The 19,218-nt window shown below is 45.5% G+C and overlaps 1 protein-coding gene across 1 annotated transcript in view; it reads left to right on the top strand.

Annotated features, from left to right (window-relative positions):
- Nucleotides 1-19,174, top strand: part of scfd2 (sec1 family domain containing 2) — a 40,667-nt gene extending 21,493 nt beyond the window's left edge. The window contains exons 6-10 of the mRNA XM_061297549.1: nucleotides 3,031-3,310; nucleotides 14,098-14,243; nucleotides 15,827-15,961; nucleotides 17,428-17,547; nucleotides 18,351-19,174. Of these exons, the coding sequence (XP_061153533.1) occupies nucleotides 3,031-3,310; nucleotides 14,098-14,243; nucleotides 15,827-15,961; nucleotides 17,428-17,547; nucleotides 18,351-18,443 (774 nt within the window). The 3' untranslated portion in view covers nucleotides 18,444-19,174. The remainder of the gene's footprint in view (nucleotides 1-3,030; nucleotides 3,311-14,097; nucleotides 14,244-15,826; nucleotides 15,962-17,427; nucleotides 17,548-18,350) is intronic.
- The last annotated feature ends 44 nt before the right edge of the window (nucleotides 19,175-19,218 follow it).

The raw sequence follows: 19,218 nt of genomic DNA, 5'->3' as shown, positions 1-19,218 counted from the left end.
TCAGCTGTGTGTAGGCGACATGTTTGTTCGTGATGGTGGCAGACGTCGGGATGATGATACCACGTTTTTACACACAAAATAGTTGTACTTTGTTACTTTCCCCCAAAGGCCGAGGCTTTCGGACCTCTTTTTTTTTTTTTTTATTTCATCCAGATGTGCGCGTTACCTCCATTTAGTTGAAACCAAACGATGGTGGATGGTGACGAGTACCCGTTTCCGAACGCTTGCTGATCTCAGCACTGCAGAATGCCGAACGACACAACTGGGGCGCACCAAATGTACACCTAATGGGCTGAAACACTCCCAAAGCTTCTCGTTTTGAAGGGAAAGTTGTGCGGACCCCGCTGGGTTGTCAAGGTGACGCAACACTGCCCCCTATCGTTTGAATGGTCTCTTGCGACTATGCATCACATCCCCTAGGAATTAAATTAGTCTGAATTGCTTTCACGTTGTCCCCCCACCCTTGCAGCCTACTTTTGGTTACCCCGCCTTTCTCCCACTGCTCTCCATGTGCAAGACAGACTTCTTTAATCCCTCTCAATACACAATTCTTAATTAGCCGCGCTCATGAAAAGAAGTGGTAGGTCTGGATTTATGTTGCATGGTTCAAATGACGTAATTCGGAATGTTTTGTTCTCAAGTGATGCAATTGGAATCTTTTTTTTTATTTCAAAAGCATGGTATCATTTCCGAGAATGAAGTTTGGCTAGCTTAATGCTAACATATACTGTAGGTGGCTATGGGCTCATCTAAATTAGCATAGATAGCGTAATTATGAACTTTGACCAAGGAAATCTTGGGGAGTAAAATTTCTTTCAAATCTGGAAAGCAAAATGGAAAATACAGTTTCCTCTGCTCGAGCCCTAATAAAACGTCGACTTGGTGTGTTTATTGCAATCAAGCTGGTGTTTACTCGAGGATGTTTTCCTCCATGCCGGAGCCTCCTGAGTCAATTAGAGGATGGCATGTAACTGTCCCGGCTGCTTGTTTACTGATGAGTCGTTCTGATTCTCGCAATGTGTGTGTGTGGGAAGGGGACGAGCGGCGTAATGTGTCGCAGGCTGAGATGCAGGCTCATTAAATACCGCAGTCTAACCTACGCTGTCTTTCTTTTAGCGCCTTGGAGTTGAGGAAAAGAGCTACGTGGTTAGCGAGCATGTGTTTTCCCACGGGGGGTTAACAACTGTCAAGTGTTGAGTTTGTGGTGCACAGACCTTCTCTGTGCTATCCCAAAAAGTTTTTTTTTTTATTATTATCACTATTATAAAATATAATCACTGTACTTTATTTTTTCAAAAATATTGTTCATATTCTGTATAAAAAACAAACCAGATTAAGATTTAGTGCTCCAAACTGTGGCGTAGTGAACTAAACTGGACCGTACCACTTGGCAGGGGGTGTCGTGTGCCAAACAGATGTTCTAGCCGCAGTGACCCCCGTTTGTGTCTGGGAGTCTCTTCTGAATTCTATGTGAGGGAAGTGCAGGGTGAGAACGTTCAAGTGTAGCTCCGGTCAGGGCAAGTGCGATGCGTTTTGATTTGTGCTGCTTAACATGTCAGCACGCTGCGATCAGAAACAAAAACGGCCAAGCTCCCGCTCTGTGTGGCGAGTCAGGTCGGAGATTTATGTCGGCCGTTACACACAGACGGCCCAAGCGAGAGGTCGCCTTACTTTTAAGTGCCTTTGGCGATTTCACGGCTTTTAGCTTTTTTTTTTTTTATTCCCTAAACTGGCAAGTCAAGATGGAAGGCCTTCTTCTTTCCTTCAGTGATAGTATTAGCTTGGATTAGCTTCTGATTCCATCAAAATGTACCAAAATAAATATTTGAATAAATAGATTATATGCTAATTTAGCTTTTTTTAAGGGGGGGGGGGGACTCGAATTAAAATTGACGTGGCAGTTTGAAAATCGCGTCAAGGAAACGCCTCATTTAAGGCTTTTGCCTTTTTCTCACAAGCAATCGTGTAAAATGTTTTGCACTGACACTCGCATGCTAAGACTTGACACGTGTTTAATCTCGACTCTTCCGCTGTTGATACTCGGAATCGTGGTCGGATTTATAACTTGTCGTCTTTCTGTTTAAAAATCACACATTTCCGCCGTAGCCCTTACGGGGGACGTTGTCCGTCACTGGGTTTTTATAGGCGTAAAATAAACGGTAGATTTCCGTTCACGCTCGACTTTGGCAAAGGGAATTGCCTTTTTATTAAACAGCAGCTCCTCATTGTCAGATTCATCACAGTCATCGAACAAAGTATTTAAGTGTATATTTTTTTACTTTTACTCAAGTATGGGAGTGGAACCAATACATCAATTTTTTCACTAGTGTTTGTACTTTTACTTAAATACAGTGCTTTTGCCACTGCTGATGACGACCGTGACTCTCATGTCGGAGGGGAGGGAAAAAAAAAAAACAGCAGCACTGCTGTTCACAATTGAGTCCGACACGGAGATTTACGGCCTGTCTCCCAAGGTCTCATGTACGGCTTCCAGATTGGCGGACACGATTGCATATTTGTGCTTTGCATTGTGCCGGTCAAAGAACGCAATTTAGCATTTTGGCGTTGACGGGTAAACCGAACCCGACCTGGCCACTTTCCGCAAACTGCCCCTCCTCCCCTCGCCAGACGCTGCACCCCGAAAAGAGTTCATTGTGAAAGGCCTGCTTCAGGTTAGCCCTGCTTACCTTCCTCCGGGAGTTGCATCTGGAGCTGGTTTCCTGTCTAAGGGGAGCTCTTTCTGTGATTGGCTCACTCTGAGCCTGGATGGATCCCGGGATGCTAAGAACGGCCAAATGGTGATCGGTCAATCAGCCCCGCGCAGATTTAAAGCAGAACTTCCTGCAGCCGTTGCAAAGAGTAAAATCTCCAAAAAGCTGAACCGAAGAAACTTGGCCATTCACAATTTGCACACATTATTTGTATTTATTATTATTTTAACTCAGTAATTGCCCATATTGATTGCATAAAAGGTTCACTAAATTATTTGACAGTATCCACTCATAACACTTGTCTGTTTTCATGTATCAGGCTCTCGGAGATGCCGACTTCACTTCGGTGCTGAGTCAGATAGTGCCCTTGTTGAAGCCACGCGGAAGCCAGGACGGCGCCGGCTTCGCCGAGGACGAGTGCGGGCCCGACGAGCTAATCCTCCTGCTGATCTACTTGTACTCGCTGGCCGACGAGGCCCAGGCCGCCGAGCGGGAAGACGTTCGGCTAAGGGAGAAGCTGGAACGGGAAGTGATCGGAGGGCTCACGTTGGCCATCACCAAGGAAAGCAAACTCAGCCCCCTGCTGCAAAAAATCACAGGTGAGACGGCTAATTCATTTTCACTCGACCACAAAGTACAGATGCAACAGTTTATTATATATATTATAATTATTGAATATATGCATAACAAATATAAATGGCACCTTCTCCAGGCTGTCTGGGTCGCATTAGACCTTGACACTATTTCCTTCTTTCTTCACACCATGGTCACAAATGACAAAAAAGATGTGTGTACACCCCATAATACTCCGTAACCTAGCAACAACAAGCCCTCAATCAGCACAGTAGTGAGTCTCGTACCTGTTCGGTCAACCTGCGATAGCGTGTGTATTTATAGTCTGGTATGAAGGTCGACCATATAGATGGATGAATTGTCTGCAACCGCAGTGCCATAATAGCGTCTTTAACCTTGAGCTTACACACACACACGCACACGTACACACACACACACTCACACACCCTCGTAATTACAGCTACTTTTAGTTGTGGCCTGCCCGTGCACCTTTGCACACACACACCCTCAAATAACACACTTCTCATATTGCACATGTACGGGTGGCAGAGCGTTATTTGGTCTTTGTTTCTCTTATTTTCTTTTTCCATCCTCATGCGAGTTCCCGTTCTCCGTGAGGGAGCCCCGACTCGCCGATATGAACACGTGATTGGTAGTGACCTTGTCGTGGTGTGCCAGCTGTGTTTTCGTCGGCACATGTGTGTATGTGGACCTCCCTTCTTGAACACGCCGAGTGAATTTTTATGAAGTAACATGAGGCGGGCGGTCGTCTAGGAGAAAAACATTGATCGTGACATTCCCCCCCCCCCTCTCCCCCAATTATAGCCTTAAAATGAGAACCAGACGTAGTTTGGAACCTGGTCATCACGAGTGCAATAGCAGAGGTTCGACATAATATGAGGCATGCAAACGCGGCCAAAATGGTCTGTGGAGCCCGATTGGTCGTCACCACACTGCTTGCAATGTTGCGGTCTAAACGCTGATGTCGCCGAGTCCCGCGGATGTGTTTCCTGTCAGCCGCAGTGGCGTTTTTGTTGTCTTTGGTGCGCCCTCAAACATCCTCCTTCTCGGCAAGAGAGGAGTCGAGCGGGCCAAGCCAAACCTTCCTAATTCCTCACCCCGGGACATCGGCTCAGTTGTGATGAGGCCTGGCTTTGACTGCTGGGAATGGGAACTAATGCCCGCTCCCTAGATGGAAATGGTCAGAATAATATGAAATAGATTGGCAAGGTAGACTGTTTCATTAAAGCGCCATCTACTGGATCGAAGGGGTCCTCTTTGCCGCGATGCATGTGGGCTGTAACAGTGAAAACAACTAACTGATAGAGATGCAAAGTTAGTGCTGATCCAACGGTTAGCTTTGTTATTCATCGTGTGTGTGTGTGTTGTAAGAAAGACTGTGGGGGGTGAGGCCGGGGTGGTAAAGGGGGGGGCGCTCTTAGCCAGAGCTCCGGACCTCCCCCAAGGCAGTTGTTTGCATTGGCACAGGCCAAGCAAGCGACATGAAAGCAGGCGCATTGAACTCCGTTTTATTTTGCCTACGTCTCAAACTCTTTATTTTTCTTCTTCTCCTTCATTTCCTTTGCCATGTCTGCTTGCACTTCCTCGACCACGGGGCTTCCTCCATTTTGCCCCAAAAGTGTCCGGGGGCATGTCTTTGGAGGAGGAAGTGGAGCAGAAGTGGGTCCAACGATCGCGCCTGATTAAATATATGAAATTAGTCTCAATTATTTTTAATTAGGGGGCCGTTGTTTGGCTTCCTCCTCATACTGTATAAACACGTACACACTCATTGTCAAAGCAGCCGCTAGCCTTGTTCCCGCTAGTTGACTTGATCAGATAAGCTGGTGACTCGGCGAACAGGCCGTAATTAAAAAGGGAGGACCATCGCAGACCGTCTAGCGCCTCAGACTTTGACCACACAGCTAGCTGTGGTCGAAGACCCCTCCCCTAGCTCCCTCGTCCAACCTGACCCCAAGTGGTGAGCGTTGCGGTCCGCGATCCACCGTGGCCACTGCGGTCGCCTTCGTTTATGTCTGCTTTCCCATAGGGAAAAAAAAACGTCGCCGTCCCAAATTCGTTGGTTTCAATGAGGCATATCACACAAAAATAATATCAGCCAAATTCTGTTAGCATTCAGCTAGCAGACTTTCTTAAGGTAAAAACACATGCTTTGTTTTACGATTGGCTTGTCACGGTAGCACAGTGGGAACCGTTATGAATTGTAGGGAAATAAATACATGATGTTTGCATTCCAAAAAAGAAATCACAAGATGACGACTTTCACAGCCGATTTTGTACAGTGAGGAGGAGGCGTCGCCGTTTTGCGGCTCGTCGTGTGCGGTTGACGCCTGTGTTTGCTTTAGAACGTCTTATTTACGACAGGAAATGCTCATCATAAAACAGGCCGGCTGTTCCGCGGGGACGTGTCGCTGGAAATAAGAGACGGCGGCCCACGCGCTCACTCGTACGCACGCAAGGGCCGAAAATACATTAGCGCACGCGCACGTCCACCTAACGATTGTTGCTCCTTGCAAAGTTACTGTGGGAGTGTGTGGAAAGTTTTAAAATTGTATTCCTTCTTATTATTCACTCTGATAATAGTACCATCAAATCTGGGGACAAAAGTAAAGGATCGTTTTGATGATTGAACTTGGAGTTCGTTTCTTCTTCCTCTAAATTATGCTACATCTCTTCCAGTACAGCTCAGTGCTACCAAGGCATGTTGTGGAACATTACGGTACTACACTGAAGGTCTTGGGGGGGGGGGGGGGCATTTGCTGTGTCCACATTGCTTCAGTGTCCCGCAACAGCACCAGAAGCGTCACATTCGCGTCGAAATCTCCTTGATGAATTCCTCCAAGGCTTCTCCGCGGCACCAGATGGAAGCTCTCCTGGCTCTCTGAGCCGGCCCGGTCATTTCCTGTCAGGGGGCCTGGTGTTAATCAACGGGAACGCCACCCCTTCACCCCCTCCCACCCTCTCCGTGTTCTCCTGCGCACCCTCATCTATCAGCTAACCCCCACCCCTTTATTTTTTCCCAAAGTCCCTCTTCGGTCTCGTCGTAAAACAGCCCGAAGGCAATGTTGAGTCTTATCAAAATGTCCCCATTAGAGGAATGCAGGTCCAGAGGCAGATAGTAAGGGATGAAGAGCCTCAAAAAGCCAACAAACCCCCTCCTCTATCATGGACTCTGTATGTTTGTACTTGGTCAATTGTTCTCTCTGTGGTTTGTGTCCACGGTTTGGTTTACATACAACGGGAAGGGAGGACGGCCACTTTGAGTGTGGAATTCTTCTGTATGTTTCTCATGTGCGCTGCTTATTATTACAGGCTGACGTGACAAGACGATCAAATGTAGCCCAGATGCTAACATCGCTGCAGTTTGATCGGAACGGCGTCAACATTAAGGTCGCCGTAGTCCGACGTGGCCAGATGAAGGCATGAATGAACCACTGTTTCTCCCCTCGTGGGAAACGTTTTGGTTGTTGAGAGTCATTGCTAGTGTTATCGTGTGGGCGTATCGTACGTGTGCCGCGATAATGGCTGTCTGCGGTTCACCCACTTCAGAAAATAAACACATTCAAAGTCACACACACACATACACACACACCTTCCACTACTGGTCCTCGTAGTGGTCTGCGTTAGCTTGTTCAGCTTGTTGCGCAGTGTCGAAGAGCAGAGTACATGATCAAGGTTTTTGTGTTTCAGCCAGTCTGGGTGTGTTATTTGTGTCATGCTAAGCGTTAGCGTCTCATCATCAGAGGTTACCGCGGCTTCGGGTCTGGCCCAGGATCATCCCTCAGACCTGGATCGTGACACACGCGCACTCTCTAATTAGAGACTGGATGAAAACTATTAAATTATAGTTTGTCCAGACAGTTTTTAGCTAGTTTTTTAAGTCACGGTCTTGGTGTCAGCGTATAATACGCTAAGTGCTACGTCTGCTAGCGCTCCGCCCTGTAATTCACTTTCACTTGCGCCACCAGCCTAGCATGAATGCATGTTTGTGTGGGACGCCTGCCTGCGTGGCTGCTCGGATCCGGAGATGATGAGGCTCCGGGACCCGAACGGGAAGTAGAGCTGCGATTAGGGAGAATCGGACTTCCTGCGATAGGATGTTTCCTCCCCAGATGGATGTCGCTGCCGTATCTCGTCAGTTGTCGTCTTTGAGTTGAACTTTTTGTTGGGATTGGTAGAATATTGGAAATTGTGTTCACGTAAGAAGACTGTCTATCAACGGCAAAAAAGTTTTCATGTAAACGGAGAGCACCGTTTGTATCTGTTTTCATTCATAATGGTCTTTGTTCTTGGTCCTGCACTTTGTTAAACGTGGACTTGCGCAACACTTCATCCATTATTCCGGTCTCGCGCGCATTCTCACAACACACACACACACCCGCAATATACAAAGTATCTGATCAGCATCAACATTATCTCTCTGTTTGTGCTTGCTGGGAGTAGTACACTTATCATCTGACACACACACACCCGCACAAAATTACATGAGGATCAAAGGTTAATCATGTCTTTTCATCAGCAGCACCACCCTGTCCTCCTCTTGTCATTACTCTCCATTGTTTGGTCATCTTGTCTCATTGTTGCTGTTTGCTGATCTAACACTAGGGTCAGGGTTTCAAACTAGGGGTAGGGTGTGAAACTAGGGTTAGGGTTTGAAGTGTCATAAGTGTGATTCAAAGAGAATAATTGAATTTAGGAATGTGCTCATGCTATTTGCAGTTAATGCAAACTATGCCAGACAAGTCTGCATGACATCCATGTAGGTCTTGTTGGCGTTGTAACATGAACACGAGCCACGGGCTCCCACCAGCTCTTCATTAGCACGGTGTAGCCTAGCGTGGCGGCTGGAAGCAGCGGCGGGGCCTTACTGGAGGCCGCTTGGCTGCCATGAGTGTTATCGCGTCATCTTGCTTGACCATGTGTGCGCGTTTATTTGCTGGAAACTTTTAGCCAATAGGCTTTTTACGCTTTGATGTTTTTTCAAACGCGAACTTGATGTCTTTGTTGGTTTAGGCTAATATGTGTTGACTATCTTATCATATTAGTCTGTGTGATAAAGACAGGACTTATTCAAAACAAAATGGCAGACTTCCTTAAGACTGTTTTTGTTTTTATGTCTTTTTTTGTCCTGTTAACTGCTTAGTTCTGCGTCGAAAGGCAGCATGGGGACGAGCGTCCCAGTTTTGATGCAGACATTTCGTGGGATCTCTGCGTGAAAAAAGAGCCTTAATCCCCGCAGACAGCACACCTACCGGAGTCTTGGCCTTGCCTCGTAAATCCCAAATTCACTTCGCAGCAACTTGTGTTGGTTATCCGGGCTGGACGCGCTATAAAACAGTCTGCCTTGTTCCTCACAAAATGTTTCTTCATCGAATGGATTTGAGTCATGCGAGCCACCACGCCCTCACTCCATCCAGATGTGCCGTAACAAATGTGCGCTAACATGTCACACGCACAGACGAACAATTTACGAGAATAAGATATAGAACAAAGTGGACGAGGCTTAATATGTGTCTCTGTTTTCTGGGTCATCGGGACTGTGTGACTTTTTTCTTCGCCATTATGTCTCACTTTGTTCCCTTTTGTTCCCCATGGCACGTGTTGCACGTATGAAAGGGTTTATTTGGGAAGTGGAACCCGCCACGGCGAGAAAAGAAAAAGGAGACTCGGGCCAGCTTTGGAGGAAGGGCGGAGGACAATATTCACTTTCAAACTTGGACACTTAAAAAATAAAATGGAGAGTATAGGAGAGGAGGAGGGAAAGTGACTGTTTTTTTATTCAAGCAGGTTTGGTGCCTCACATCTGGGCCGCTGTGAGAGAAAAAAAAAAAAAAAGATGCTTATCCTCCTCAGGAGAGCGTGAAAAAAACAGCTCCTCGGTCCTTCTGGCAGAGAGGTCTGTTTTTGATAGGTTGGAGAGTTGGGGGCCCGAATTGAATTGATGGGGGTACGTGTTACATGCTGCGCGCTGCAGGCTTATCTAACAGTGCCCTCTAGCGGACATGTTAGTAACTGCATTTGTCAAACCACTGTGCGTTGTTGTGTTTGTGTGTGCGTGTGCGCGCGCCCGACTGATCACTCGTGTTCATGGATTCTGGTGTGTAACTCAAGCCCAGTGAGCAACAAACACATGTTCACATGTTTCTACTTGGCAAAACAAACACAGCAGAGCAGAGGCCCGTGTGCTTCCCGGACGGTCAAAATAAAACCTTTCGAACACACACACACACACACACCTCCCGCCCACTCTGTCCATAACTAAAACAGAACACTAAACTTTTAAGTGTACAGATAGATAGATAGATAGATAGATAGATAGATAGATAGATAGATAGATAGATAGATAGATAGATAGATAGATAGATAGATAGATAGATAGATAGATAGATAGATAGATAGATAGATAGATAGATAGATAGATAGATGGGAAAAAAATAAGCACAAAATTTACCCAGCCCTGCTCTAGATCAATTTAATTGAATTTTTTAAAATTAATTTGTATCTATATTTCTTTGACATTTCTGCTTATATGCAATCATACTCATTTTAAATATGGTTTGCCACAGTTGACTTTTAGGGAGTTAGTCTCCGTTTGACGCGCAGAGGGCGCTTTGGATACAATTGACAAGGCGGACTGCTGAGTGTAATGCCATCAATGCGCCGCTGGAGGGCGGTACTGTCCTTTGGTTCATTAATTACCTTTTCGTCCACTGTCGTTGACTTCTTGGTTCATTTAGCAAGGACCACAGCAGTTTTGTTTTTGTTGAAGACAGTTGGAGAAAAACCAAGTTGTATATTTGAGACAAAAAAAAGTAATAATATATTTTCAGAAAATGACCTGATAGTTGCAATTGGTGACGTGTTGAAAAGGCTTTGTGATCAGTTAGGAGGCGCACTCATGCACCAACTGTTGATCTGCTCTCCAACACTGGCCTTCAGCATAAATCAGCAAATAATCATCAGAATAATAAAGGTGACCTGGCACACTCATTCAGTCATCACTCGGCTAATGACATTCTTTCTCACACACGCCCGCTATGATTGTGTAACAAACAATTGACGATTGATGCACACCATATGCCAGCAAGGTCATTCGTGAAAAAAAAAAAAAAAATTGAACAGAATGATTGTGACGGAAGAAGACTGCGATTGGACTCTTTTGACAGACAAGGTTGTTTTCAAGTGGTAGAATACTTTTGTGGTTGTGTAAGACTTGCTGAACAAAGACAGGGCTTATACAACCTTTTGATTGGATGAAACAGCCAATGAGTCATTTAAGTCGTCAGGCCCCAAAAAGACTATTTCTGATCAGGCCGCTGTGTTTTTCTAAAGATCCCGTTTCACCAGAACCCTCCAATGCTGAGCTCCAATTTCGTCACATTTCCAGACAATCAAACGTACAAATTTGAAAAGAGTGCAGATACTTTTCCAAGACCACTGCTACTTTTTATTGACGTAGTGACATTTATGCTTTTAAGCATACGACAGCATGTCTTGTTTCTGAACGACTGCTTTTTTCCCCTCAAGTGAATGTGCTGATCATGGCGCTTACATAACTGCTGAAAGCCAAAGCAGGACGTTCGGCACACTGTACAGACAGACCCGGTGTGCCAAAAGGAGGTTTGTTTTACATCCCATAATACACCCCACCCACCTTCTCGTCTCGCGTGTGTCTCAAATTGGATTGGGTGCAAAGTTCTAATTTTTGCTCCCTTTTTCAGTCTGTGGGCCCGAGAGTGCTAGATTTCACTGATCGGCCATGAAAGTATGCACCGCAACACACACACACACAGACTAGCCAAGGTGGAGGTGAAAGACGAGTCATGAGGGATCTCGGTTTTCAGCCGTCGCCGTTTCATTCCTGTAAAAAATGCAACTCTGGGACAAGAAAAATGTTTTGTTTTTTCCTTTAATTCCCACAGAGACGAGCAAACCGAATTCAGCTCAACCTTGAATGAATGCAGTGTCGTTTTCTAAGAGACACTGCGCACAGCCTGAAATAGAAATTCTTACTGTTAGTATTTAGCATATGTGTGAAGTCGTACCATCGTCTTGCTAGCTTGCCGTATTTTTGCGCAACAGTCAGAACTCGCCTTCTTATGACGGGCCATGCTCTTAAAGCCCCTGGGTCAAAAGTAACACAAATTTGGTGAAATAACTACCGCAACACATCCAGTTGAGGATGCATGTTGGGTCCAAAAACTTCCTAGTGCGGAGTTAAAGCTAGCGTGTTAGCATTCTGCCTAGCGCAATAGAAATTGCCAGCCAAGTAGCTCAAACTGAAGCCGCCGAGGCAGAATAAAGAATGACATAAGCACACTTCGGTTACATCATCCTCATGTCAGTACCATGTGGAAGTGGAACATCACATGATGGAAAAGCTCGACAGCGGCCGTGTCCACCGTCGTCATTTTCGTAAGGTTGATAAGAAGCCTCATAAATCGTTTCCTCCCTAAATCACGTACCCACATTCTTTCCCCCAAGGGAGCCATTTTGATCGTGCCTCGAAATAGGCAGGCATATTTATAATAAATACATTCCGCTGATAAGTGCGGCGGCAGCAAGAGTTTTGCTGTATTGTTTGGCCGGTTGTTGAGGAAACGCACTCATTCCGCAGGCCACATGGCCGACCAAAATACGGCCGTAATGACTTATTACTTCCTTCCGACTTTGATGTCTTTCTTTCTTGTATATGTAATTACTCACTAAATGGATGTTTAATGTTACCGGATGATGGCTAACAACCTTGCATGCTTTGGATTAACACAACAGAGTTCACGTAAAAATAACGACTGCGGTTGTTTTAAAAAAAATATAAATGAGGACCCATTTTCTGCCACCAAAACAGCCAAGACAATTTTTTCCATTTGGACTAATTGTAAGATCAAATGATCCTTCTGAGTTATCTCTTCGTCCGCACAAAGGAACAGTGACTCACCACTCTGAGCTTGATAAATGCATCCTTTAATTTTCCGAACAAGCGGATGACTGCCCGGGTGAGTCATGACAGGGTCGCGTGAGAGCATGCCGGTTGAAGAAGGTTCTGGAGGATTGGGGGCGTATCGAGCAGCGTTTGCTCAATTGCGATTTCCCGTCAAATTCCACCTATACGTTTGACACGCCCTCAATCCACAACTCGCGTGAGAGTCATCAGAAGAGGCGTGCGGTTTTGGCCCGACACGGTGGATGGCGCAGAGATGAGTTGATCCGCAGGTGTTTCGGGCCAAGCTGCGGCGCTTCCGTATCGCCACCTGGGCGGCCTCTGTCGGGCTCGGTTGACGCCGCCGTCAACGCAGCGGCCCGCCAGCATTGGCAGGTGATCAAACCCCTCCTGCTCACACGCAACAGGCCCGGCCAACGTCTTATTGCTTATTCCATTAGCTGGTTTGTGAAACCGTCAAACAGATGGTACCTGGCAAACCCTCGACATACCAAGCGCTCCTTTCAACTGCGACCTGGAGGCTAGTCAGTCCAACTTTCGGGAAAGGCCCAGGTGCCACTCCCGCTCCTATTTTAGGACGCTTGGATTAGTGCAAATGCTTTAAGATAAGACCCATATCCGAAGGCTCGACACGGTCTCGCCCTGCCGAGCGTTTAACTTCCAGCCGTCGGGGTTGGCTGCCAGACGCCGCATTCCTGCAGACGGGCAGCCGCTCAAAACAAAGACTGTCCCCCTTGACTTCGGATATCATCTGCAACATAGCAGGCAGGCGAGGGAACAAAGTTCCCAGATTAAAGACTAACAAAGCCGCCCGTGCATTATGTAAGCGCGCCGACGTTGACGGATGGAGTCGACCGAATAAAATCAGACAAAGCGTTTGGGTAGCAGGTCACCTTTTAGAGTTGGGAAAAGTTAGCGAGGGGGTTTCTGTGATCTACCGGCGTCTGAGACTTTATCTCTGTGTACTCCATACTGTATATAGAAATGTCTGAAGACATGTGAGATCATGTGGAGCCCCAATTTAATTTAGGTTTGATGTGAATGGTGGATGATGGTGAAAGAGTGGCAAAAAAAAAAATCAACACATTTACCTCAAAATTGCTCTTTTTTTTTTTTTTCTGTTGCTTTTATTTCACCCACGCTGATTCCACAGAAGAATTAATCTGGTACTAAAGAGGCGTATAATGAGCCATGTTTGCATTTCGTGAGGCACCTGGCAGCGCACAATGCGCCTTTGTGCGCCGCTGGCAGCCGACAGCGTTGGCGTTGGTTGCGAGCCATGCTGACTACCTGCTGACACAGTTGCGGCTTGCCGCTTTTTACTGATGTCGTATAGAACTGCAACACACGTTTAATTACTCGCTTCATCCTGCCAGTGCCGGTCCTCAATGATTTATACCAGTGCATATTTCTATGTTTCTTCGCAAAAACATCAGCTTCCTATCTTTAGATGTTCTTTTGGTAAGAAAGTCTTTTTACTCCTATAATTAGTTTTGGGGTGAAGTGTTTTGTCTTGGGTTTTTTTTTTGCCAGTGTTTTCTTGCATGCGTTGGCTTTTTTTTTGTGTGCCAGTTTGCAAAGAAGCACGCAACACAGGTGGTACTTTTGCTTACGCGCCAAAGACAGGCGACCTGCGGCCTGCAATTTGAAGAACAAGTAGAACCTCAGCAACCTGAAAATGATACGACTCTTTGTCTCAACTTTTTTTTCTCAAAAATATTTTTCCTGGAAATACAAACAAAAATTGTAATCAAAACTCAAACTATACCTATTCCGTTCCCCTTTTTTTAACTATTATTATGCAAATAAGTGATTAAAAGTATTGAAATTAAAATTGTTCTGCTTTGCCAGGCTGTGCAGAAGAGGAGGAGCCGAGCACCGAGCGGGTCCATTCCGCATTAGAGCGTATGTTCGAGACCCTGGGCAGGCTGAGCCACGCTAGAGACCACCTCAAGCAATTACGTCGCGTCTACACGCCAAGCGACGGAGTCCACCAGGTACCAGCCTGTGTCCCGTCGCCATCCAAATAAGGGCGCCATGGAACGTTCTAGTCAGAAAGCACACTTTAATTATACCTTTTTAATACCACTATTTCCTGCTTGAATTACTTCCACAGCCTCCTGGTCTTTACCAAGCGATCTTATTATGTTTTGTAACCATGGGTGGCCGTTCATCCTTGAAAATTGTGAAAGTGTAACAAACAAAAGCTGTCTTGCAATGTGGAGGATGGCCTCCACAAACTTGTAGATGTAGATAAATGTTGAGTCACAGCTTATGTAAATGCTAGACACACAAACTAACTGTATCCAGGCTTCTGTTTGTCTTCGGTTTAACTCAAAATTGCCAGGCTCCAGATGGACTTTATGCTACCGAACGCTAGCTACATGAGCGCTAACTTACAGTAACTTCGGAATTCTTATTAGTTTGGAGCCCTAACTTCACTAAACTTTCCCCAAATAGCTTTCACACAAACAAAATGAGCTAGCAAGTTTTTTCAAAATAATTACAAAAAAGTCTGTTTCTTTGTTTTTTTCTTTGGATAACTATATGTTAATACAATTTAACTACATTCAGGCTCCAATTACTCATTAGGCTAACCGCTGCTAACTGTAGCCAAGTTCCAGCTTGTCTTCATGTCAACCGTGTTCCTCATTCTGCTAGAACATTCCATTCCCTAACATGTTTTTCTGTCCCGTTGTAATCATGTAACGTGCTGTTTTTGTCGAATTAATTTCGCTAATCAATCCTCCCCGCGCCAAGAAAATCCCACTCTGGAGGAAAAGCGATACGGCGGCATGTGCGCACACGTGCCTGCTAACGGAAGCGGGTTTGACATTCATGATAATTCTGTGGGTATGTTTTTGCGGAGGTGTAACCCTAACCCCCCAGCGATGTTAGTCAAGCAAGACAGATGTTGTGGTGTCAGTGTTGTTTTGTTTACCGCCCACTCAGATGGAGCATGTTGACCCATTTTGTAATGTTGCTAAATTCTAGTTGATATAGTGAGTCACGGGCGGTCGACTGGTTAGCACATCCGCCTCGCAGTGCGGAGGTTGTGGGTTTGAGTCCGGGCTGTGGAGTTTTCATGTACTCCCCTTGCCTGCGTGGGTTTCCTCCGGGTACTCCGGCTTCCTCCCAGATTCCAAAAACATACGTGGTTGTCAACTCTAAATAGTCAACATGCTAACAGAAGCTAACTCCTAGCCAACTACATATCATTCACAGATTCATGAGTTAGCAGTCGTCAGCTTTTCCAAGACTGATTTAAAACACGGTCAATGACGTTCACATAAATGTTGTGTCATCCGACTGATTATTTTAAGATTCCATCTTTGCGAGAATCTCAAACTGTGTCCGATGTTATCGAGAAAAAGACGCCTGGAATAGTCGCCCTGTTAGCTTTGAGGCTATAAATGGTGCAGTCCTTGGGTTGGAGCGGAATTCCCTTTTAAGAATATCAGATGGTGCTCCGGAAATTTGTTTTGTATGTTGCATAAGGCCTTTCCCGCAGACATTTTATGAGATATTTGAAATTGACGACTTGTCAAGTCATTGTGTTTTCATTGTCTCCTTTTCGCAGGCTACCTATCGACCTTTCCTGCGACAGATCCTGCAAGAAGTCTTCCATCCCGACAAGCACGAATGTCCTGACATAGAGCACATGTCCGGGGGCCTCACGGACTTCCTGAAGACGGGCTTCAGCATGTTCATGAAGGTCAGACATTACGTGCAGACCGTTTTACTTCATGACATTTGGTAGATGTGTCCATCGTGAAGTCTCAAAACGTCCACCATTTTAGCTGTTGTAATTGTTCTTTTACTGATCTTAAGGACAAATTAATCACATTTTGTCTGCTTTCCTTAACACAAAAAAACTGTCAAATATTGTGCTTAAAGATACCTACAGACAAACTTTCCGCTAAGAGTCACTGTCCATCACCTCGTCGACTAATCCTGCTTTTCTTTGGTGGTTTGTCGAGCTCCTCTGTGGGAGACGCTCAAACCTCAACTTGTGGGTTGTGCTAATATTTTTTTTCTCTTGCCACCGATGTTTTCGTGCAATACACATGTAGCTGCGGCCCGCCGGGAAATAAATACCCGTCCGCGCCATGTTTATCCCACATCTGGGCCTGCTTAAAGTGATGATTACTCTCAGGGAGGACGAATTAGAGCGCTTGCATAACGGTGTCCTGATTTTGGGCAAATTAATAAGCGACTTGGACCGACTCAAACCGGCTGAACTTTACGCTATTGAAGCACCGATGAAACGGTGGGAAAAGTTTTCCGCCTCAGATCCCATTCATATCTAAAAATGAAGTAGTATTTGACAAAAATGCACAAATGGAAGAAAAAATACAGGAAAGATGGAAAATTGAGTTTGAAAAGGGTCATTTTCTTTAAGCAAGAGAACGTGTTTGTCAGCATGTTCTGTGCTCGTCTGATGCTGACATAACCCTTTCCATCGATGAAGCAAATCATAGGATTCAACTCATTTCATTTTTTCCCCATTGCAAAGAATGGAAAGTAAAATAGTCTACTCCGCGTGACTATAAAAAACCTGTTTTCCTCTAAGCTCCGCCCCCCTGCGCGGTCCCATGGCCTAGCACATGGTCGCACTTAGCGCACATGGATGCTGCGTGTCGCCGAGCGCCCTCTGACCGCGCACACACAAAGCAAGAGCGAGAGAGAGAGTGTGAACCTGAACGTCAACATGTCGACTCATCCCTACCGTCTGCCACCTCACGTGTACCGACGCCCTCACCGCCTCGGCCAATCAGGACCGACCCACACAGCGGGCCGCCCGCCCCGCTGTTAGAAATGCATCTTCAATTGCCGTCTCATCCAGTGTCGTTGAATGTGTGTGAAAGCCTCTTCGCATGTGTGTGTGTCATATGAGAGGTCCACGTGTCATGACGCCAGGGTGTGAAGAAAAGGCTTTGTTTGCCACCTCGTGGGGCATCCGCACTTGACAAAAAGCGAGCCCTTTCAAATCCAGCCCGAATTGCATAAGCGTACGGGCGGGAGGCGGGGCGTGTGTAGACCACCAGCCGGTTCTCATCCCCTTCTACTTCAATGCTTTATGATGCTTAGAAATTTAGAGGACTTTTGACAAAAACTTTAGAACGCTGACATAAAAAATAAATGGGTGTTAATCCACGAAGTCCTTCCCCCCCCTCCCAGGTGAGTCGCCCGCATCCCAGTGACAACCCGCGGCTGTTCCTCTTCCTCGTGGGCGGAGTCACACCCTCAGAGCTCCGCCTTGTCAAGGAAACTGTCGCAGCCTTGAAACCTGGAAGTCAGGTGAGTGTGCCACGCTCAGGACCAGACGCTAATAGTTTCACGTCTTTTTAGTCTTTTTAGTCTTTTTAGTCTATGTGGCAACCTTTACAGGCCCCGTGGGCACATTAGCATATTTAAAGTCATTTTTGCAGGTTGTGTGACATTGTCGTAACCCCCTGCTGGTGGCCCAGTTTGCTGAGCAAAAACACGTGAATATGCACACAGAGCATTGCCCTCAATACGCACATGGCTCTGTATCCCGCCATCACATGCAGTGCAAATGAGCCAAAGGAGCGTATGGGCACATGACAGCGGATGGCAGGATGGATGCCGGTGCCGGGTCCAACTTGTTGGCTTTGGGGTCATGACTGGGAAATATGAATAGTAGATGCCACTTCCACTGTGACAACACCAACACGCCTGCTGCCATCAAAGCTTTTGGATCAGGCTACAAAAAAAAAAACATTCATTAATCTAAAGCAGTCGTTAATTATGAAACATTCATTGTCCTTTCACTTTGTAGCAGTTTAAAAAAAAATAAAAACTTTAAAAAAAAAAGGCATCAAGCGAGCTGTCCTTAAAAGGACGTGAGCGCGCAGCAGAAAGCGACTCCGTGTTTCATTTCAAAGCAAATGACATCAGCGTTGTTACGAGAACGTTTGCAAAGCGGCCGTACAAACTGACCCAATATGAAAAGCCAACTTCTGCCGTCTAGCACACTTTTTTTTTTTTTTTGGCACACTTGGAAGTTTTTTTTTGTGACATGCAACTGGGCGAGCGTTGAGCATATGAACATTTGAAAGAAAATATGATTTCCGCCACAGGTTTTAGTCCTGTCCACCAGACTGCTGAGGCCCACCAACATTCCCGAGCTGCTCTTCGCCACCCAAAGACTGACACCTGACATCGGAGTGTGAGGCCGCAACCAAAAAAGTACTCACACACACACTGTAATTAAAGAAAAGCACAGATACTACGTTAGATTGTACATAAAGTGTAATTAGTATTGATTAAACATTTTCATAACCATGGGCTATTATTTCAATAAAACAAGCATGCTGGGTGTGGCATTGAAAGGACAGAGAGCTCATTGGAGGGAAAGGTGCGAATTGGCCTCGTCATTAGCATTAGCACACTAAGGCGAAAGAAGTAATAAATAAATTATCAGCGTTTTTTTTAAACAGACCCGATTCATCTGGATACATAGCAGCATTTTCTTTTTAAACACATCTCTGCTTTCAAATCTACTTTTGTGGCGGTTAAAATCTGAATAAGTCTTGTTGTCCTTCAGCAAAGGCGTGTTGGCCCACTCATGTCGTCACAAGTCACTTGCATTCATGCAAGACTTTGTTGTTAAAGCGCGCTCGTCTCGCTCCGCGGATGCTTTTTATAGAATAAGGTCAGCGCTGATTTGTGTAGTTCTAAATGTTCATTTTAGACCAATCTTTTATCTTTCTTTTTTTTATCCCGGTGATTAGAAGCTGTGTAGAAAATGGAAGAATACTATTTGTGACATTTTGAGGAGGGGGGCATGTTTTGAAATATATTTAAATATTTAAAAATGATCTTGCATTTATACCTATTCTTTAATATATTCCAAGTAAATTGCAATGAAATAATGATGCAAATAGTAAAAGTGCAATAGTAATTCCTTGCATTTTCTGTGGTCTTTTCTTTTGTTGCCTTTATTTA

Source organism: Syngnathus typhle, linkage group LG14 (assembly GCF_033458585.1).
Source record: "Syngnathus typhle isolate RoL2023-S1 ecotype Sweden linkage group LG14, RoL_Styp_1.0, whole genome shotgun sequence".
In the NCBI taxonomy this organism is placed as follows: Eukaryota; Metazoa; Chordata; class Actinopteri; order Syngnathiformes; family Syngnathidae; genus Syngnathus; species Syngnathus typhle.
Note: the sequence above shows the minus strand (reverse complement) of the source record. Positions and strands in the feature narration are given on the sequence as shown.